Source organism: Anas acuta, chromosome 2 (genome assembly GCF_963932015.1).
Source record: "Anas acuta chromosome 2, bAnaAcu1.1, whole genome shotgun sequence".
Classification (NCBI taxonomy): domain Eukaryota; kingdom Metazoa; phylum Chordata; class Aves; order Anseriformes; family Anatidae; genus Anas; species Anas acuta.
The window spans coordinates 95,363,572-95,386,499 of NC_088980.1; the positions used below are offsets into that span (position 1 = coordinate 95,363,572).

The 22,928-nt window shown below is 39.6% G+C and overlaps 2 protein-coding genes across 12 annotated transcripts in view; one reads left to right on the top strand and one right to left on the bottom strand.

Moving 5' to 3' along the window:
* TEX10 (testis expressed 10) overlaps positions 1-2,127 on the top strand; it is a 50,484-nt gene extending 48,357 nt beyond the window's left edge. For all 4 annotated transcript variants that reach the window (XM_068671281.1, XM_068671282.1, XM_068671284.1 and 1 more), the window contains exons 14-15: positions 879-1,089; positions 1,891-2,127. In XM_068671281.1, coding sequence (XP_068527382.1) covers positions 879-1,089; positions 1,891-2,004 — 325 coding nt within the window. In that variant the 3' untranslated portion in view covers positions 2,005-2,127. The remainder of the gene's footprint in view (positions 1-878; positions 1,090-1,890) is intronic.
* INVS (inversin) overlaps positions 241-22,928 on the bottom strand; it is an 88,405-nt gene continuing 65,717 nt past the window's right edge. For 7 of the 8 annotated variants that reach the window (XM_068671277.1, XM_068671274.1, XM_068671278.1 and 4 more), the window contains 7 exons: positions 22,763-22,869; positions 19,582-19,794; positions 12,712-13,013; positions 10,119-10,923; positions 6,632-6,861; positions 6,018-6,098; positions 241-3,271 (listed from right to left, as the gene is read on the bottom strand). In XM_068671277.1, the coding sequence (XP_068527378.1) occupies positions 3,156-3,271; positions 6,018-6,098; positions 6,632-6,861; positions 10,119-10,923; positions 12,712-13,013; positions 19,582-19,794; positions 22,763-22,869 (1,854 nt within the window). In that variant the 3' untranslated portion in view covers positions 241-3,155. Of the gene's footprint in view, positions 3,272-4,217; positions 4,433-6,017; positions 6,099-6,631; positions 6,862-10,118; positions 10,924-12,711; positions 13,014-19,581; positions 19,795-22,762; positions 22,870-22,928 lie in introns of all 8 variants that reach the window. The other variant, XR_011092829.1, reaches the window with a different exon arrangement.

Below are 22,928 nucleotides of genomic sequence, written 5' to 3' on the forward strand. Positions count from 1 at the left end.
GTTGTTCTAGTTAGATGCCAGAACAATCCTAGTTGCAGAAAGGTAAATATTTATACCTTAATCTGTAGCTTTACCCTTTAGTTTCATTAGATGCATTGAAAAGCAACACGCAAAGAATTTGTCTTTATAAGCTTGTACTTGATGTGATGGTTCAGCTTTAACAAAACTTCTCAGGAGTCATTCTGTAGACTGCAAATCCATTTGATTTAAAAAGGAGGAAAAATAAAAAAGCCACAGACGCCAGATTTCAGTAAGTTTATTTACCTGCGTAGCAGAAATGTCTTTTAACAGTTTAAACTTCAGAATTTTTCCTATAACCGTGCCACATACAAAAAAGTTGTTCAGAGTTGATTTTAGATGTGTTCTTAAAACCAGACTCCTCCTTCATTTACTGTATTTAATGACTTAAATAGTAGAAAAAGCTGATTGCATTACCTTCATATTAGGGGGCAGGAGGTTGACTCTTAGAGATTGAGGTGTATTTTAATTACAGAAGAAGTCCTCCCTGCTGCATCAAGCAGAAATTACACTGTGGAGGAGCTTCAGCAACACTGGAAGCTCCAGGGCAGAACCTTAATTTTTTTTCCCCAGTATTGTCCATCATCTTAGAATAGTTTAAGTTTAGTGTTTGTCTGTACTTAAGTTTAAAGTTTAAAACATAAGTTTAGTGTTTGTCTGTACTATATCTTAGAATAGTACAAGTTTAGCGTTTGTCTGTACAAATTTTCTGCTTCAGCTCTAATTGAGGGTGTAATCCTGCCACGTGGTTTCCACGCAGAGGTACGTTTCCTTGTAGAAATACAAGGCATAGGTTACAGAAGTGTATTTGAAGTAATCTTCCCTCATCATTTCAATTTTTTGTTCCCTGTTCCTCTCAGGGATATGCTGTGGGGTTCGTGCATCTCTGCGTTAGCGCTCCTGCCGCGATTACTGAGGGTGATGCTGCAAAGCCTCCAAGTGAGCAGGATCTGTCGGGAAGAGCTGCCTGTGGTCGCTCAGCTGCTTCGCTTGCTAATGCAGCACGGGCAGCTCAGGAGCCACATGATGACAAATGAATTTCTGGTGCAGCAGATTATCAAGGACATTATGGTAAGAAACCTCCTCTCGTCTCCCAGAGACCACGAGGATAGATTGAATTCATGTTTATGCTCACAAATTAGGGCAAACCCTGCACTTGGTAAAACACAAGTTACAATTTTATTTGTCTCGGTAGTGCAGGCTGCTGCTTCTCCGAGCTCCTGTACTCACTGCACAGGGCAGGCAGGTTTGGTATTGAGCTTGATTCAGCCGAACAAAAGGCACTGGAAGGGGACGACCTGCCCAGCCTGGTTGATGCAGAGCTGTGCCAAAATAAGAAGCTACTTCTTTCTGTTTTGTTGGAGCAGGAGTATGTCTGTATAAAGACGTAATTAAAACAGACAAACTCCCTTAAATACATCTGGTTTTGTTCTTTTAACCACTTAGGAATGGTAAGGAGGTGAATTACGGGCCCGTGGTCTGGGTTGGTGTGTTGGTAGCAGCTCTGCTGTAGGCTTGGGCATTGAGCTCTCCCTCGTTAGAACAGCCCTGCTCATTTACATTTTGATGGACTACAAATGGCAGAATTGGAAAGTAAGCAAGCTGCTGCAATTAAAGAGTAAGGAAACGCATCTGATACAATTCACACACTTCCTAATGTAACACTGACTCAACGTACCAAATAATAACACTTAATCTGACATAATTAACAGGCACATCGTGTTTAAATGTGTACATGCATGTGGGTGAACGAGGCTATCTCGTATCTTCAACAGAGCACCTGGTTAACTGTAGAAACAAAGTGAAGCTTTACTAATACTGCTGGTGAAACTGAGTTTTACCCTTTTATTTTCCTTTTCCCCTTCTTTCTAGACACTGAAGAGTGGCGAAGTCCAAGAGCAGTGGCTAACAGACCTCCATTACTGTTTCAACATCTACCTTGCCTCTCACCCCCAGGGACCTGGCCCTATGAACACGGTATATTAAAGAGGTGGAACTGCATTTATTGTAAAGCATTTACTTCTATTTAGTTTCGAATGGAAGATGTTGGAACAAAGCTTGTCCATTTTTTTTGTAAGTGAAACAATAAAAATTTTACAAAGAACTGCACGCTTGCTTCTAAGAGCTTTCTTTTCAAGCAAGTAAATGTAACTCCACTCAATTTCTTTTTGTGAAAGACCACAGGGAGGGGTCAGTTAAGGAATCTTCTTGAAGCTTAAATTTTTGTAGAGAAACAGAGGCTTTTATCGACTCCAGTCAGCTATTATTTTTAAGCATTGCATTAATTAGAATAATTAGAATTATGTAACATCAGCTAGAAAAAAATAATATATTTTGAAATTTGAATAACTTATTTTTTGTGAATTCGTATTTTTAAAGGCTTTATGCAAAGTAAATACTGTACACTGGCAGCTCCAAAGCTAAAACTAACAAGTTTTCATCTAGAGCAGGCCCCTGTCCTTTCTTGCTTTCTGTAGAAACTCGTTTTATGCATATATAAAAATACAGTTATTAACAAATAAATAATTGGGGATTATCTCAAAAGTAGAAAACGTACCTAGCAATTTCCATAGGCTGTGGAAAGACCTTTATGTACTGCGTGATTTTTTGTCACCATTTCTACTTGTCCTTCCAAAGCCATAGCTAGCTGAGAATGGAGCACGAGGTCTGTACTTCATTTCCTGCTTAGGTTTTGGAATACATTTAATAAATTTGAATACATCTATTAAATTTGAGGTGAAATGGAACAGCAGTCTTTTAGCACTGTTACATCTCCAGTACAGTTTCAGTCCACTGAAACTGCCTTTAATAAACGCGTTCAAAATTCCTACTTTTGACAATGGAAATGTTTGCGAACCGCTGCAACTGCCCTGCAATGCTAGGCTCAGCACTTAATTTTCTGTTTCCAAATGGAGTTCAGATTTCATCCTGTCAGTAAATAAATTAACAGTTGCATTTTAAAAACTAATTTGTACACAAAGTGAAGTCCAGCTCCTTAGCAGTCTGCTTGGCATGTAATGCTGATATAATACAAAATTGAAGATGTGTTCGAGTTTAAAATGTAGATGATTTGCACGTTACGGAACAATTGCATTTATACCAGGATCTGTTCCTTGAACTCCCAGGTCCTGTTTTCCTTAGTGCTTCACTCTTGTACTTTTTGATTTTGCAGCAGTGGTCGGCCTCATGTTGTACGAAAACTGCTTGGATCTTCCCATGTTCTCCAGCAAATTAACGTACTGGAGGTTGTTTGCTGGAAAAGACCAAAATAGTTCTGATGAGTAACTCCAGCTGAGAAAAAAGTTTAAGCTGCACTGGGTTCTGCAGTTCACAAAGAACCTACCAGGAAACAAACGTGCCCTGTTCCTCACGTCTCACTGGTGGTTTATCTGTAAAAAGAGTTCTTCCTCTGGCACTCAGTACAACCTAAACATGACAGTCTGTTTAATTTGGGCATAATAATGGAGCTTAATTTAGGATTTACCCTTATGAGAGTTTTGGGGCTGATGGTTCAGTCACTAATTAATGCTCCTGGTTGAGTTTGCTGAAGAGCAGCGAGAGATTTTGTTTAGCAATATCCCTGTCCTCTAATGATAGGTGCTGGGTTGTTTCTGGAAGATAAGGGCAGCTAGTCCAGGGTTAAAGCAAGTGCTTCCTGAATTACTAGAAAGTAAAACAGAACAGCAGCTGCCCGTTCGCTGCAGTTTTGAGTCTGGCTTAACATCAGGACTCACTCATTCAATGTTTTTATTTAGAGTAATGTGCTACAAGCAGTGTGTATTCTTTTCCCAGTTTTGTAGAGATTGGATGCAAACATTCCTTCTAATGCCAATAGTTCAAAAAAAAAAGCCTCCCTTGTAGCTTCATGAACACTTCTGATATTGACACTGAAACAAAAAAGGGGGCTTATCTTTCTGGCCTGCTGCAGAGAGCTTCTTCAGCTGTCATTTACTGAATTGACAAAAGGTATCTATATTTAAATATATATATATCATCAACTTCCATTTTCCAAATACTTTAACTGATAACACTCACAAAGGCATTATTTTCCCAATCCTCAAGAACAGTTTTTTTTGTTTTTTGTTTTTAAACATCTACCCATTGTCTGTACATCCCATTACACACTCATTCCTTTTCTACCTGTCCTTCCTTCCTCTCTCCCACTGCTCCTTACTAATTTGCGTATTTCCTTTCGCTACCTTCTGTGCCCACTCCGAAGCGTTTGCTCTGCTTATGCCAAGGAGTTCAATGAGTTTGGTGCCAGTCTCCTGTGAGAGATTTGTCACCGCGTGCTTTTTCCACAAGCTCTAGGAACATGAAAACTAGGGCTGATAGTCAGGCTTCACCTTCCCCGCCGCACCTCCTGCACGAGAGGACTCAAACTGAGCAGTCCACGCTGACCTACTCCAGGCACCTACGTCAGAAGTGGAGGATCTGGCATTAGCCACTGACAGCTCTGAACTTTTCCAACAAACGTAATGTTGTCATGCACGAAGGCAGCCAGATGAAAAACATGTTATTGTCTTTAAGCGAGGGCTAAAGTTCCCCCAGCTCCTATTAGGTGAATAAAAGTGGGTAGTGTTCTGCGGGAACTGGGCAGAGTTCCTATCACCGTCCTATTCGTCACCAAGTTATGAAAGTAAAGGACACGCAGGCCTCAGAAGAAAGCCTTTTTATAGCAGCAGACAGGGAGATCTGTTGTCCTGGGAAGCTACACGAAAAGAAGCATTATTTGCTAAAGCTCTCTTAACATTTAGATTGGGGGCTGTATGAAAAGGTGGCAATCAAACACCTGTCTGGTTGTGCCTCTTAATTAAAGCAGTTATTTCAAGCAGTGGAAGGAAAAAAAAAGCCTTGGTCTCATAGTGAGGCAGAGATGACAAACTGAGGGCTAGGTCTGCTGGTGGAGTGCCTTTTGACTTCAGTGTTTGGGGAAAATGGATTTCACTTTCCTGTTAAAGTATGTGAACTGCTGTCTCCCTTCAGCCATTTGCTTTTCCTATCGGTCTGCAGCCTGGCTCTGAACTACAGGAGATGCAAAGTTCTCAAAACAGGCATCTGCCGAAGGAATATTCCTCAGAGAGGCAACCATGACTTCATTTTTAACTTACCTGTCAAATTACTGCCCCGTGCATAAAGCTTCCAACCTTTACTGACCTCAATGCTATTTCTACCGGTTGTGCCCTTGGGTGCTATTCTGTATGATACATTGTAGCCCTATCTCTGCTGGCATTGTCTTGACAGTCCCCCTCATGCCAACCCTCATGTACTTGTCTGGAGCCCCTACTTCCCCGCTGCCCGTTCCACAGAGAAAATTTCAGTCACAAATACAACGGAGGCTCTCCCAAGGAAGACCTAGTAATGACTTCTTATGTGGTTCCTGTGCTAAGCAGCAGATACACGTGCTTTCTTTAACGCCTTAAAACTCTCTGCATATTAACAAATCTATGAAATAACTGAGGCCCTGTGCACAGGGCAGGAACTCCACTGAGCCATTTCAGTAGCAAGGTTAGAGATTAGATGACTAACTTCAGATCTTCAAATTTTATCCATCAACTAAAGCATATATGTCTAAGAAACAGGTACGTAAATTCTTAGTCCATGCAGTTACCCACTACCTTTACTTCCATAGTGCTAGGAAATATTTGTGCTGATGAACCACCGTTAGAGGCATCTGTAAGTGATTTTAACCTCAGCTGAGTGGCTTATTACTGTAGAAATCCATGATATTAAGCTCTGCCATAGCCCAATCAAAACAGGTTTTCATATAAATGATTCAATATCAGGATAAAAGCACAGTGCTCAGCTAAGTCCAAAAGCAGTGACAGAACATACAATCACACCAGGTTGGTAGCAGCTACGTGTCTTGATGTGAGATACCAGCTCTTGAACAGATTTTTTTTTCTTTTCTAAGATGATCCCAGTGACATATATATAAGTAAACAAACATTAAAGTCATTTGTTATGTTCCTGGTACTGTTAAAGTGTATACATCTTACCTGAGACCAGTGGCACCTCGGAAAGTTTCAGCTTAGAGGAAGGTCTTGCTGGCTGACATCCTTTGCCTTCCTGAGAACGTCCTGTAGTAAACAACAAGAACAGCTCTATGCTTATCCCTATAAAGACGTGGTTATGAATAGCTATAAATTACATTATTTTCTCCTAACAAATACTCTTACTGATGACGAGGATGATGATGAGACGTTTCGTATGACAGCAAATTGTTACAACTTCAACAAAGCTTTGAGCAAACTTTGAAAACGTCTTAAAGCATATATATACATATACACACTACATATAGTATAGCATATAACAGAAGGAACATTAAGTGGTACCTTTATTGATTTTTTTTTTTGACCCTTTTTGGCTGTTTGAACTACAGAGCCATAACAGAAGTGACTTAGCACCTGTTATACAGCTAGCATGGCTCTTAGAGGAAACCATGTTAAATCACTGAGGTGGTTCTTAAAACCAGGAAGTTACAGAACTACCCACAGCACCTGAGACTCAAACTCATTGTTATAAATAAATAGTTTAAATCCCTAACAATTGGGTAAGAAGTGTATGAAAGAATTCAAAACGCAGGGAACACTTTGTTATAAGACAAAATTACCGTATATCTGCTTGAGGATGGACTGCTTGCTGGTTTTTATGGCTGAGCTGGTTTTGCTCACGGGTTTCAGAGTTTTACACGAAGGAGCTGACTTCAGAGGGCTGTGGCTCAGCTGTTTCTTCCAGGCAACCTGAAGGAGGAAGGCAGCTGCCTCTTGGCTCCATTTGTCTTCATCTTTGCACTGCCGCTTCGCGCCAAGAAGCCGGAACAACTCCTGTCGCAGGTGGTAACTAGAGGGCAGAAAAGAGAAGAGCGCTTGTTTGAGGTGACCTGCTTTAACTTCGGTGCTTTCCATGCATCAGCTCTCGCGGGGGATTACAAGAGGAACTGGGGAAGCTGCACTCCCACGGATGTGCCAAGTCGCTCGGACGAGAAATGTTTGCTCAGAAGAAAAAGTAGGAACTGGGTTCAGTTCTGGAGGCATCCCTTGCCTCACACAGCTAATAGGGACCTGGCGTTATGGGTATCAGAAAATCAGGAGGAGAGAAAACCTATAAATATTTATGATGTAGCACTATAATCAATACTATTTTCTCATTTTCTCTGTATTCACAAAATAATATCACATTTTCGACTCCACTTGACCACATTGTTATTTTGGGTAAATCAATGCAAGGGAAGCCAAATCTACCTGCACATCCCTACAGAAATCCGTGCTGTTTCCATACGGTCTCCAAAGATGCTCCCCCCTGCCCTGTTGGCAGCAATCTTCTGGCTTTCCTCCCCTTCCCCTCAGCACCTCCCCAGCCCCTAACATCCTGTGTGTGGTCACAGCCCCGTGCTGACCACAGATTATCCGTCCCTCCCCCTGGAGTGCCTGGTGGCCCCAGCAAATGAGGAGGGCCCTTCTTGTATTTCTTTTTTGGTCCTGAATCAGGTAGAAGCCTTCAATCGGATATTGGCGTTTCACACTCCCAAAGTCAATTAACTGGCCTGGCAATTAACTCTGAATCTTCCCAGCACAAAGCTGCCACAAACGAGCATTGAGCAACACTTGTAAAATATTAATTGTAAGTGTTTGGTACGCGGCCAGAACGCATTGATCGGCTTCCCCGCCGGCATCCAAAGCACTGCCTGAGCTCAGGACAGGAGCGTGAATGGGGGACAGAGGAAGAAACGCTTTTCTAGGGAGAAAAAGCAGAATGGGACCAAGTTTGGTGCACCGTGGGTCTGATCTGTGGTGCCTTAGCAAAACACCCAGTACTTAGTCAGCACAGGTAAGGCACAGAAAAGAAAGGTAAGGTGTGTGTGGAGCAGGAACAGGCTGAAACCCCTCAACTCCAGCAGCAGCCCAGCTGTACCAGCAACCAAATCGCTCCCAGCTGCTGTCAGCTCCCTGCGGGCCGCAGGGAAGGGGACAGGCCCCAGTGCTCCTGAGGAGACAGCGAGGCAGACACGGGCTCCGCAAGCCTCAGCGAGCAGGAAGAGCACTTAACCTTTGGCAAGCCGCACACCTTGACGTGGGCTCTGTGGGACTGCATTTACGAGGCCTGCCGAGGCTGGGAATTGAGACATTTGAAACTCGAGCACATTTTTCTACAGTTCTGTCTGTCTCCAAGTGCAGGCTGTTCACCCGCACAAGCCTGGACTCGAAGCCGAACAGGTGAGACACTCTGACTTGGGAGCCAGAGGAGGAGGAGCAAACGCAGCCTCCCTTGCAATCCTGCAGGATTTACAATACTCATTAATGTTCTGTACAATGTCTGAGTTTTGTAGGTGCTACAAATATATTTACTTGTCCTCATTGATTCTTTAAATGGCAGATTATTAAACAAGCCTAAATCCCCACGTTTTCCACAGTCTTTTAAGTAAGTGAGCAACCACCTGCTGCCAAGACACTGGTCTGTGCATGAACCTTCACACGCTTCCAGTTTAGGTAACACATCGCCATGGTTTTACAGGTGGGTATTTTGGAAAGATCTATCCAAAATCCTCAGATAGCCAAAAATTTAAATGGAATGGAGAGATTTCTGCAGAAGTAAGCTAGCTGGACACACGGCTTCAGATCCCAAGTCTTGTGAGGTAATTTGCACAAGCGCTCAGTGTGTATCTTCACACTGACTGGAAGCTGTATCAGGCACCTGCTGCTTTGTAAGGATTTTAATCTTCTGTTGACTGAAAACAGCGTAACCTTCAGAAGAAATGGTATCACGCAGGGATGTGCTCCCCTAATCTAATCCTGACTTCCTTTGCTTTTTGGTATCCAAAAGGATCTGAAAGCAAAACAAGAATTCAGGTTCAGAAATAGAAGAGAAGTTAAAGGACAATTTAGAACATTTGGGAAAATTTGGGAAGGTAAAAAAAAGTGAGAGCTTTGATTTGCAGACTTGTGTGCAGACCTACATGTATGTGCAGATGTCATAAAGAGCAAGCAGACACCAAAGATGAGAGAAGTACAGAAATACTGTGTACAGTGACACTGTATTAAAAAGTCTGAATTTTCACCCCCCCCAAAAAAGGCTCAAAATGGATTAAAAATAACATGATCCCAAATGCTAGCATTCTCCTGGAATAGGGGTGTACTTACAAAAGCCAATGTCACTTTTGGATGCCAACAACAGTGAAGAGATAAACCGGAATATTACAGGGCTGTAAACCCAACCTCGTGCTGGGAAATACTTCAGCTAATCAGTAAAAGAGCTGGAGCAAACAGAAGCATTTGTTTTGTTGAGCCAACGTGAATGTTTAAGCGGCCACATTTCAGCTTAGGAACAAACGAAGCACCAGCTTTGACCATGGGGCACCTGTGGTGGTACCCATCTCACCTCCAGCAGTGGCCAGCATCAGCTGCCTCTGTCCAGGATGAAACCTCTCTGCACCTCCTAAGTTAACTGTAAAATGTGATGGGTTCCCAAAACTCGGCAAGCAACAAGCTGGTGATGCTTGTCTCTTGGCTGCCTGGTGCCTTGTGCCATGGGGAACACGGATGGTACTCCCCTTGCAAAATCAGGACCATAGGATTTTTTAAGCCTGGGAACAGCGCTGAACGCAGGCAGCACAACCTCGTGGTTACCACCTCGCAGAGCTACGAGGTATTACAACACCAGATCTCTGCTTTCCAGCACAGCAGGCTCACACAGCAGCGATTCAGAGCTGGTCTTTCAATTTTTGGTCACGGCCTTGCCATGAGACACGAGCAAGGCTGCCTGCATGAGCAAGGCTGCTAACGAACGTGAGAGCAGTGAGCACGGGGCTGAGGCGGATCCTGATCGACGCTCTACTGAGAAATATCAACGCGTGAAATAGAAGTGTAATAACTCCTCCAATTATTAAAAGTCATCACTTACCTTGCACTTTTTATGAACTTGCTAATGCAATTCTAGGCATCTGGCACACACTTCCACTGGTTTGGTGAAAGATTATTAAATTCCTGATTTATCACTGGTAATGTTCCAAGCAAAAGGCCCAAATAAAACACATTGCTGACGCCTAATGTGATTTACATCTAATTGTGCCTCATCTCCAGCTACTGAAATAGCAGCCTTACCTTCTCCACGTCCTCTGTATAACCGTGGCAGCGTAGTTCTTCTTCCGAAACAGCTCTTTTCTTGTTCTTTCTTTCTCTATTATCTGCATTCGAATCTCCAAAGGGATTAGTTCAATATTTGTACTTTGCCATGCGACAGAACATAATTGATCATCTGCATTCCTGGATCCAATTATGCCTGTTTTTTCCAAGTTCAAACTGTCATCAGAGACAGAACACGCTGCTGGATTTCTTGGCACGGTTCTGGTAGATTCTGTCTCAGCAGACAATAAAGGGGAGGGCTTTTTCGCTAATTCATTATTTCCCACATTGTTAGTTTGTTCTACGGCATGCACGCTGGCAGTTCTGCTGTTTACAAATACCGTTTTGGCACTCCCTGGTCTGCTAGAACCAGCTGGTGAGCATCTCTCATCGTTTACCTCTTTACTTCTGGATTTTTGCTGATGCCTTTTGCCCTTTGGAACAGCTTCACACTGCTTGGAACTTCTCGCAACTCCCCCAGCACAACTGACGCTGCACACGAACACAGAATTTCCTTCACTGTGGTCCCTGTTACCAGATGAAGACTGACTTTGATCTCGTAATCTCTCCCCAGCACTAGCAGTCCTACAAGCAGAAGCGTGCCTTCTGTTGCCACGAGCAGAAGTACCATTTGCCTTGGTGGTGTGCTCTCTGTGCTTTTCTCCATCCACTTCCGCAGCAGCTGCAACCTGATGCTTGGCTTCAACTTTTGTCACCTCTTCTGCTTTGCCACAATGGAAATGGACACAACTTGGCTTGCTTTTGATGTGTTTTCTCGATAATTCTTTAAAACAGAGAAATGGAAATAAACGTTCAGCATTCAGTCTCTGATCCAGAGTTTATTACTCTATTTTTTTCTCAATTACTTAAATGGAAAAAAAAAAAAGTATAAGCAGGAAGAATCAGAAGAGGTAATGATTGCTTGGAATAGCACAGTCCCAGACTTCGTCATTGCTTACCATTCTCCAAGTATCTCTCTTTCGCTCACTAAATCTGAACTAGATGCCTAAAAAAGTTCACAGAGAAAAACTGTTTCTTCACCTACCTGAATACGGTGTCTTTTCCAAAGAAACCAGCTCACCACATGGCAGAAGAATGCAGCCTTGTGAACACACCTGCTGATTGCAGCGAGGACACCCTAACAGACTGTCCTTGTTTCCAGCTTCTTTGCCAAATTTCTGCTCTATCCACCCTGCTCTACCCCACCACACAATGTCAATGTAAGCTACTGATCCAGGAAACCCAAAGCAATGGTTCTGTCAATACCTTCCTTGATACCCTAAATAAAACTTCAAAGTTCTTCCCATTTTTCCCTTGTTGCAAGGTTTCTTTACAGAGCAGACAAAATGTGAGAGAGAAGCAGTTAAAGGATATGTAAAAGTGGAAAAAGCAAAGAAAGAAAGCTTTGATCAAAGAAAATCACTCAAGTTATCCAAATCCTGGTAAAACCATCCTGTATTTGACCTCACTGTAATGCTTTAGTGATACCCTCTGGTTAGCAGAATATGGCAGATTAGCAGTTTATACAGAAGAAACTCAGGATTATCATCAATGATGTCTCTGACAGAGAAGATTTATCACGTTGACAAGTCAATATGGGCTGAGAGGCTACTCTAACTTGCACAGGATTGTCATATGGGTAAATAGTCCTGTCTGTTATAGGACAGGAAGAAAAAAAAATCTATAATATAATCTATTTTAATCGAGTATTACTTTAATTAATTATTTTTTAAATCTATGGTATTATTTTTTCTCATCTTCCGGAATGCAGAAGGAAATTCCCTCTCTTTTATTACAACAGGGAATTGACAAATTTAGAAGTGTGCTACTGCAATTTTAGAAAAATGTGCCTTTTGATGCCAAGATTTCTGGGGCATAATTCCACTCCCAGTGAAGCCAAGTACAAAATTACCAGTGCCATCAATAAAAACAGCAAAGAGCTGACGTTCAGTTCACATGTATGAGATTTCCAGCACTGTCACATCATCATTTTGATCTCTGAAAAAGTTACTCTTTACAGAGTCTTTGAAAAAAGGGCTTTGTCATTCTTAACTCACCAGGAGCTACTACCTGGTTTGTAAATATGGCGTGTAGAATGCTTTTTTATTTCAACCATAAAATATTTAACTTATTAGAGCAACATGTGCAAAACAGTCTGAACAACTGGGGAAGAGACAGAAGAACATCACTGAAGTATTCTAGATCACCTTTTCACGTTGAAATAAACCTCCTTAGATAGCTGCAAAGAAGCAGTATCAAGAACAGAACTCAAAAAATAACTTACCTGCTACTAGAATTACTGCAACTCAACAGCTGCAATAACATACGTAGGAGATAATGAATATTGCATTTCGATATAGAAGAAGTAGATATGTTATCGTGCACATCAGTATTTCTGACTACCTAAGTTGACAGAGCACACGCAAACAGGAATCTGTATCCAACTCTGTCCCATATGAATTGCTTAAATAATGAAAGAACAAGAAATGACAGAGTAAAACAGGTCCTACATATGAATTTCCCCAGACATGGACAAAAAGGATAACTAGACCAAATAAAAATTATTACAAACCTTGCCTGATTTTATGACCATCGCTCTGAGGCTCTGAAGACGGGCAAGTCTCCTTTGGTGTCCCTTTGTTGTGACAAGCTTTAGGCGAACCTCTACTGGTTCTTCCTGGTTGAATTTGGGAAGCAGTGAGAGAGAGAGGTCTCTTACTCTGTACGTCAGTTTGTTTGTTAGGCAGCTGCAGGATGCTGGTAGTTTTCTCTCGAATTGCTGGATTCTGTTGCACTCGAAACTTGCTTTGTTCCACGCTCTGCATTCCTTTCTGCAGCTTGGCTTCTTTTCTCTTACTTTCTTCTTCACGTTTCCTGTAATTAGAGTAAATGCCATGAGAATTCCAAAGACAAAATTTTGGGAGCATGTCTCTAACTTGAACACATTCGTCTCTAGAAACCTGACACTGACAAAACAAAATCTTGAATATGACATCTTTTCTGTGAGAAAGGGCGACCTATTACACTGAAGTGTCTTAGCTTGATCCAAAATAACAACTAACTTGCAGCTACAGCTTAATGAAGGTTAAGTCCTTAGAAGTCAGCTTTCCATTCACTTTGCAGCAGTTAAAACTGATTTTAAAACACTCCCTAATTTAAAACTATGTAACTTAGGCTTTTTTTTTTAATGCAGATACAAAACTGAAAAGCATAGTTTCTCTTTTCACTAGTTTTATTTTTAAATCTAAGGAAAAAAAGCAGTACCCGTGGAAGGATTTGAAAAAAGGTGTCAGAAAACAAGAAACATGATACTAATAAGAACGCTTTGAATTAGTAATGAACCATGCTTTAATATAAACAGTAATGCGATGCACTCTATTTATTTGAAAATCAGAAAACTTCATAAAAGACATGTCATCTGCTTGAAAATTATTCTTCTTATTTACCTATGTAACACCTATTACAGACAATTACCAACCAACTTCAAATTAGCTATAGGACTAACCTGCTGGTATATACTTAGCATTGGTAGATAATTACGAATTTATTTTTAGATAAACCTGATCTAGTGGGTGGCATCCCTGTCCTTGGTAGGGGTGTTGGAGCTAGATGTTCTTTAAGGTCTCTTCCAACCCAAACCGTTCTGTGATTCCATGATTTTACATAAATGGATTACACATCATACAAATGATAAATACTGAAAATATGAGATGGGAATTAAAAACTTGTGTCATGTATCTCTTAAATAGTGCAGATATAAAAGAATTCTGGACAGGGTTACGAAAGGCGCATCTGCTCAATAAAATTTTGCAGCCTATTTTGAAATACAAAGAAACATGGTTGCACTTTCAAATTGTTTTCCTACAAAGCAGAACGACCCAACAGCAAGTAGCAAACGCTCCCTATCTACCTACCATCGAATTTGTTTTTATAAATTACGCGCTGGTTAGGAGACGAAGTGACACTTTTCCTGTTGGAATGGACAGCTGGTAAATGTCGTATCATGTAGCTGCCTGGTATTTTAACTCGCTTGCAATGCTCCAACATAGTTTGCAGCCTGTTGACACATGAGCTCACAGCACAGCATATGACAGGTTAGTTATGCAGCATGCCATCCTCGCTTCCTGGGAGTCGCATCAATGCCAGGACGTGTCATTTCGGTGTGACGTGCCAGGGAGAAGCCTTAACTTTATCTGTCAGGACTATCTCATGAAGTGTGCGCCGCAGAAGAAGCTGATTGAACTTTGTACCTGAAAAGCTGTTAATTGATCTAAAAAATACACTCCTGGCAGCCCGAGGCTCAGTATTCCCCGTGGCAAGGGAAAAGGGGCTAGCTTCAAATAATATCGGCATTCCACAAGCAGACTGCGTGGGGATGTCTGTCTCGTGTGCAGCATGGATCTCACTGCCATTGCTCTGCCGTTTGAGCTGAGAAATCAGATCTTACCATTCATACAACACTCATTTTCACCAGTACCTTCCCCTCACTGTTAGGCAAGAAAGCGTGAGCCAGGTTGTGTGACACACAAAAGACAGAGTGGCCTGCACGCTTCGGACCAGCAGATTAGCTCAAAACGTTAACACCAGCGACATGCCAATTATAAAGTTACTGAAATGACACAGGACTGGAAGTTGAGAAGAAGTAAAAGGGGATTTCTTGTGCTAATTTTGCAGATGAAACTGATGAAGTAATAAAAGGACTGGATTTCAAAGCTCCCTATTCATAGGCCATCATCCTAATTATCAGAGTAGAGCTTAGCTAGTTATGTTTCCTGAATACTTACAAACCTCCCCTTGGGGTTTGCTTTATTTAGTCACAAATACCATTTGTTTTACAGTAAAAGATATTTTCAAAATAAAAAAAAAAAAATCAATTTTTACTCCTGTCTTAATTAAGAGAGCAGGTTTCATGAACAGGTAAAGGAAGCAGACAAGTTTCTAACTTAAGGGCTCTCGGTCATCCTCAGGAGGTTACAGCAACTCTACAGGATCCAAACTTGGACTCTAACGCTGGACACCTTAAGAGTCTTAAATTTATACTTCATTACAAAAGCGATGCAGTGGAAACAGGTTTTGGCATCCAAAAAAGAACAGCTTCAGCCTTAACCATTTGTGAAGACATAGAGATGCTCTGATTTTTGATCCTGCTAAAATGAAGTCAACCTCTTCTGTTCTGTTAAAAACATTTAGTGTTTTTTTTTGTTTGTTTGTTTTTCTTTTTTTTTTTTTTTCTCCTCTATCAGCTCTGTGGAGATCATTTTAAGTTTAGAACACAGCCATGTGCCTGGAGAGTATTTACAGAGTTATCCTTGCAGAAGAAGTGACTTTAAAAATCATACCTGAAAACAGATCTCCAGCTGTGCTCCTACTACTGCTGAGGCTTTATCTGGACCAAGAGGAGTTATATTTCACGTTGTGTAAGTAGCTATCTCCTGCTAATACAATCCTGCATGGCTGCTTTTAAAACCATGGCACTGTTGATTCATGACATGTTCGGCTTCTGATCGACTATGACCTTTTAACAGATAGTCCTTAACCTTAACAAAAATGTTAAAAAACCAGTTAATTACTGCCAAGCATTCCTGGGTTGATTGGCCATACAAGATGTGGAGAGGTGCGCAATTGTGTACACCTGACCTCCTATTTTTAATTCAGTCATTTCTCAGACGTATTAACACCATTCTGATTTCTAAATTGGACTTCTGCGTGCTTACAGTCTTCTCCATGTTGCTACCATTTGCAAATTCAGCACTTTAATTTTTACGTGGACACACTACTGTGTGAGATCCAGGGTGGATTTCTGCTCATTTCACAAATACTGTAGTCCCACCAGGCCTCCTTAAGTCTTTAAAGGTAACCCTTTTACGATTTTATCAGCCAGTTTTCTGTATATCCCAGGATGAATTTCATCAAGCCAAGCTGATCTGAAAGCATCTTCCTCATCCAATTAGTCTCTAAATTGCTCTTTCAGTATTTTATCCTGCATTCCTACCTTTTGTTGCTAGTGTGAATTCCATTTGCTATTGAACATCATTGGACATTTAATGAAGAATACAACAAAAAAGCAAACAAACAAGAAAATAACATTTCAGTCTTCTTACCATCACTCGTGGACCAACTCTTTTCCTTTTAAAATGCATGTTTACAATTATTCTTGTGATATCTCACATCCCCTGCTAGTTGTTCTTATTTTGTACCTCAGCTTTTCTAATTTTATCAATGTTTATTATTTCTGTCCTCATTTTTTAGCAATGGCACAAACTTTCCACTGTGTGCTTTCCCTTTTCAGGTTGCTGAAAAGCTCATTATTTTCTCTCTTGCTATACTCCCTCTCTTCACTCAGCATGCAGGCCTTACTACCAGTTTTTTGGAGGATCTCATAATCTACTTGCACTCTCTTGCCCCGAGGAACGGTCTTCTAAATCTACTGAAGGCTATTTCATTGAACTGTTTTATTTTCTTGCTGTTCTTCTCTTCCTAAATATCATGACTTATTTACCCTTACCCACTTTCATCCATGTTCCCTTTCATATTCACATTCTCAGGCAGTTTCCCTCAACTGGTCAGAATCAAATTCAGAAGACTTGGTAAAAACAGAGAAGTATGGTTTCAGGAACTTATTCTGAGAAATTCAAAAGGAAGGTGAAAGAGTGATGAATGAGTTCTGAAGCCCTTTCAAATCCCAATATGCTGGTTATTGCTTTCTCTGAACATGTTTTAAACACTTAACATGATCTTCCTAAAGATCAGGTTTTCTAAAAGAAAAGCTTCTTTCTGAAAAAAATGTATAAGTCCAGCATTTCACCTCTATGTAGAGCTACAGACTATTTTTTAAACGTGTCCTTCCTTTTCTGAGTTACTGTCCTAATGCAGTGCTTCTTTCCTGGTAGGTTGACCACACAATATGGACTACATGCTGGAAGGGATCTCCAGAAGACATCAAGGCCAACGTTCTGCTCAAAGAAGGGTCATCTATGAGGTCAGATGAGGTTATTCAGGGATTTATACCGCAAGGTCTTGAAAATCTTTAAGGATGGAGATCTCTTTGGGCAACCTGGTCCAGTGCTTGACTGTCCTCATGGTGAAAAGATTTCTCCTTATTTCTCATTTCAGCTTACGTCTATTATGAGTTTCCCAGGGGCTGAAGTGAGGCCAACCAGTCTGTAGATCTCCAGATTGTTCTTATGGCCCTTTCTGAAGCTGGGTGCAACATTTGCTTTCTTCCAGACAGTGGGGACCTTTCCAGATCTCTGTGACCCTTCTGAGTACCTCCAACTCACCTGTGTCTGCTCTCATTAAATCACCCGCACCGTTCACACCAGGCGCACATTTTCCTTGCTCAGCCTCTTATTCTCAGTGTAGAGACAGAAGCTCAGCTCACTGGCTGGGATATCCCTTCCCAATCTCAACTCCATTTGAATTTTGCCTTTCCTGACACCGTCCCTACATGCCCAGGTAATGTTTCTAGGCTTCTCCATATAGTCTGTCACTGCTTCCACCTCTTATCTCTGTCATAGCTCCTCTGCTTAATGAACAGGCTAATTAATAACATGCAGATTTAAGGCTGATTTATGTAAGTGTGACTCACTAAAAGAATATATCACAAAACAAGTTTTAAATTCATGCACTGAAGTAGGCTTTTTTTGTTGTTTTTAGTTTTGTTTCTTTTCCAATCTAGTTCACACTTATTCTGGATTTGCACATGTCTACTCTTATCTGGAGAGCAGATTTTTAAACATCAGTAGGGATATTAGTTGTTCGTATGTAGTAACACCCTGGCCAAGCTGAACTGTGCAATGCACAGATGGACATTCAGTATGATGACAACATAATGTCCCCTCCAGTTTATTACAGATCATAAAATTGCAATTAAATTAAATTTGTTATGTGTCAACTTGATTTGCTTGTATACTCCAATTATATTTTAATTCTGTTTTTATGATATTTGGTACACAGACTTTGTTTCTATTGTTTTCAAACAAATCAACAACAACTGAGTAAGTTTCAGAAAGTACTTTAGAAACTCACAAAGGAAAACAATGAGAAAAACACACCCAAATTTCCATGAAGCAATCCCTTTTTTGTTAAATCTTCCGGATGGGGTAACACAGATTCTTCTAAAAATGACTGTCATCACAAAGAATATAAATACCTCAAATTGGTAGTCACTTGTGATCACACAGCAAGAAGCGAGTTCTCCAAATTAAAAAGAAATGTATAAGATACTCAGAATATTTTCAAAGGCAGCTTCTCCACGTATGAGTCTGACTTACACCAACTTCAGAAAACGCAGTAGTAGGAGAGCTGCAAGTTACAACTTTAGGATCCAAAGATGTGAGAAAGAGATTAGTTACCTGGTGTTTCTAGCTTTGATTCTTAATGGCCATTAACAAGTATTAACCAGTATGGTAGCAGCGTTCAAACCCAGTGAAGGTCAGGCTGGCCAGTTACGCAGAGCAAACTAATTAATTGGAAATACAGCAGACTGCAGCTCATTTGTCTATGATATATAGATGCAAGAAAAAACTCTCCATGTTCAATGATTATGTTGTCTCTTCATTCCCATTTTTCTTTACAGAAAAAAAATGAAAAACCATATAAAAATATTTTCAGACTGTTAGGTTTTCATTCCAGCATCAGATCTCGAAGAGAATCCAAGTACTAATTTGTTCTTATTCATGTTGTGGACCTTAAGGGTACAGATCAACCAACTAAAGCATTCTGATGATCATTTTTGTAATTTTGTATTTTAGAATTTCATCACTTTGCTACCATTGTTTCAATTGAAAAGAGCAGAAACTCATTCAGAATCTACACATCCTACAAATAACTATTCAAACTGCATATTTTAATTATCTATAATCTAATCTAATGTTTTTACAGTAACTGTCAAGTGCAGAAAATCTAACTGCAGTGCATGATACTGCCAAGACAGAAGTTAGAACTAAAATCCGGAATGAGTTCGGTTTGCTAGAAAAGCACAGCCTATGAAACAGTTAGCCTTATTTAATTGGGTTTCTCCAAGTACATCTCATTCATTTGCATCTACTTATGAATTGCTTTTCAGAACAGGTATCAAAGATTTGTTAGGTCAATAATTATTTTCACTACTTTAGAGTGATAAATGTTTTCCAAAACTTTTTTATCATCCCACAGAATATTAACTAAATATAATGATTCCAATATGCTTGTTTCCTGGCGTTTGGTATTTTGCCTTGTTCATGAACATTATATAAAGATTCTTATTTAATTTGGGATTGCCTGAAAAACAGTTTTCATCATAGTATTATGGAAAAAATTCCATTATGTGCTTGCAAGTTTCATGAATTTTAGTAAGAGGAACAGTAAGTGATAACGAGTAATGGACAAAATCATACACTAATATACATAAACTTACTGTAAATGCCTATTTGCTAGAGGATATTTCAAGTCTCAGACTTACTTGGCAGCAGCATCTTTTCTCAGCTGTTCGTGTTTCATTAGGAGATTCTTCCTCTCTTGAAAAGCCTTTCTAACTTTATATCCTTTATAGACAGCCTGAATTTTGAAAGCCGCAATGTCCTGTATAGCAGCTATAGACAGAGCTCCGTGTTCCAACATGAACTGAATCACTTCATGGTGTTCCCCAAGCAAGGCATAATCAAGTGGAGTGTACCTGAAAAAAAGAATGCAGCAATCATCACTGAACTAGATTCCTAATGTAATGTGCATTCATGTTACGAGATTCATCCTGAATAAGGCAACTTCTAGTATGAAGACTGATTAAGCAGTGTTCTCAGTAGGCCATTGTTCTTATTTTAAATATTATTTTCCTGTCTTGCTCGTTGTGCATACCTTGATTATGTTTAAGGCTTATTTTAGTTTCCTAACTTGGCAGGAGGTAGACATTATTAGGTGCCAGACTCAAATCCTCTGAAGTCCTAGCCACAGGAGTAACTGCTTTAAGAAAACAATCTCAAAAGAAGTTATTAAGGTTCACATACGGAAAGATCGTCTAAGTAAAAAGTTAAATCATATTTTGTGTTATTTACACATGCATTTAAGTTCTGAAGATGTACTGTTGAATCTGACTTTGCTCCTGTAACAATGACTGAGGACAGCAGAGCTGGCCAGCAAGAGCATTAAACCTGCATTAACGAGTAAAATTTTTTTAAAGAAGCACTAGAAAGTCTTAAGTCTGCTTTCAAATTGATGCGGGTGATAAAAGTATTAAATCTCTTTGCTTTTTAATAGCGTCAAAGTTGCCTCAGCATTTTTGAAAAAAAAATTCCTCCGATTTCCACTGTCAATAGGGAAGCAAAAATAATCAGTCACAAACCATAACCAAGGCCATATAAACCAAGATCTTCAAGCAGTAAGTGTCAATGCATATAATTGTGAAAATTAGGGCTCTTCTTGATGGTAACTTGCTAGGACACAATACTGGTAAGCCAAGAAAAACAGACAGAGAGAGCACAATTAGACTTGCCACCCAGCAATGATTTGATGGAAGGATTAACAGTATCTGAACTGAAGTGTCTGCAGGAATAAAGACAATGACATAACATGAAAATCTGTATGTCAAGGTGTGTTGATAGCATTTAAAGAAAGACAGATTTTTTGATAACCCAGGAAGGGGTACTTCAGAAAGGGCTTCATTTCAGAAAAACACATTTTTAAAGCATAGCTAGTTTTGAATATTTTACTTTACAGGTACAAAAGATATTGAAGTAAGCTTTATGCTGCTAACATGTATGTACCAAGGCAATATTATGGATCCCATTCATGCAGACCCATATTCCTACACACGGATTCTCTGACTCCATTAGAACTACCTTAGAAAGTAAAAAGCACTCAATCAAATCTGAAGAGGGGGTTGTATAACTGGACACTACCCATTCAAGGCTGCTCATGGATGCTCCTCACAACCACCCGTTAATGAGTTGTGTCAGTCCTTCAGACTAGCACTTGATCACAGACATACAAGCAAGTGGCCAACTTAAAACCTTCGATGAAATCTCAGCTCCATGTTTTCACAAGCTGATTTAGTTTTAACCTCTAGGTTTGAATCTTGAAGTAGCGTCTCATACTGAACTCTAAGAACATCCAGAGAGGCTTCCTTCTGTAGGTGTGTTGGAAAAAAATTACTATTTTCTTAAACTGTTACTCAATGAAAAGGCAATTTCATCCAATTAGATGAATCATATTTTACTCATCATTTTTACTCTCTCTTACAACACTTGACTTTCTTTTCCACTATCCAAATTTCTGCTGGTTTACAACTTGTTTAATAAAACAAGGTTTTGTAGATGTCTACTAAGAGGCAATTGTGCAATTTCTATATATAAAATACATGTTTTGGAAAATTAAAGACTGATTCATCTTGAAATATTGGGGATATGCTTTGTTCGGCACATGGACTAGTGCTTAAGAGCTGCCATCTGGAACGCTGCTAGTTATATTTTGAGTAATCTAGGTTTATACATAAGAACATATACGAATCCCAGAAGAGAAACAAAACTAGATACTAACTGAATGACTACGGAAACACCACAGCTAAGGTCTTTTTCTGATAGTTGAGTATCATTAATACATTCCAGCAATGTAAGGAAAAGAACAGGCTCTTTTCTAGCAAAATATTGGCTTTTAATCGTACTTATTAAGAGTAATTTAACTACAGCTGTTTATTTAATTTTCCATCAAAAATTACTAGAGAGAGTATTGGCACTACTTCATTAGGAACTACTTAATGCTTTCATTTGTGTTCCTCACTAAAAAATGAGAATACATAGAATAGGAAAAGAGATCTGAGTGGTTAGAGTAGAGAACAAAGGAAAAATGATGGGGGAAAGAAAGCAATGAAAAACTGGGGTAAGCAAGCAAGTTTCAAGCCTAGCACTAAAATACGGGGCTTAAAAATATTTAAATTATTTAATATGTTGAAATATTCAAATGTATATGACATGCTGATCATAATTTTATTTATGATTATGATGAGGTCATCTCCTCTAAAAAAGCATTATACATTTCTGTTAACACTAATTATCTTCATGGTCAGGTGACTAATTTGAACTCCACAACCCAAATCACTTTAAAAAAAACTATTATTTACGTGTCAATGAAAGACAAAGAAAAGAGGTACAAATGTACTGTCTCTTTATGAATATAGGAAGGTTTTTTTTAAAAGCAGGCCTTTAGAATACAGTCAATCACCAAGTAATTTGTAATCACCATTTTAAAATGTAACATTACATTTCTCCCATTTTCTTTCTTCATTGTGTATTCCTATCAAATAGAAAAGAAAAATTCCAGTCTATGCCAACAGCAGCAGAAATGCCTTTTCATTTTTTCAGATCTGTTGTCAACTTCATATAAATGAAAAACATCCTTAATATTCGAAATGAGACTAGAATGAAGAAATCCATGAGCTCAAGGTTCAAAAGTATAAACAGTTGAAGTTTACACTTGCAATATCTTACTTAAAGAAGAGATTTTTCACATTTGAAATTGAAGCTTAAAATTATGGCACTCCTTTACATGCAAGGAAAATCATGATTCTGTGAAAATATCTGAATATTAAACATTTAAATCAATAAGTAGCATTTATGCTAAATTAGAAAATATCACATTCAGACAAGTAATACCTTTCCTCGCTGTTCTCCATGTGATTAGGGAAAGCATCAAAACCAAGCAGTAACTTTATAGCATCAAGGTAGCCATTATTACAGAGCCAGTGTAAAGCAGTTCTTCCCTATAGACAACAGAACAGGAAAAAAAAAATTATTCCCAAACTCTATCACACCACAATAG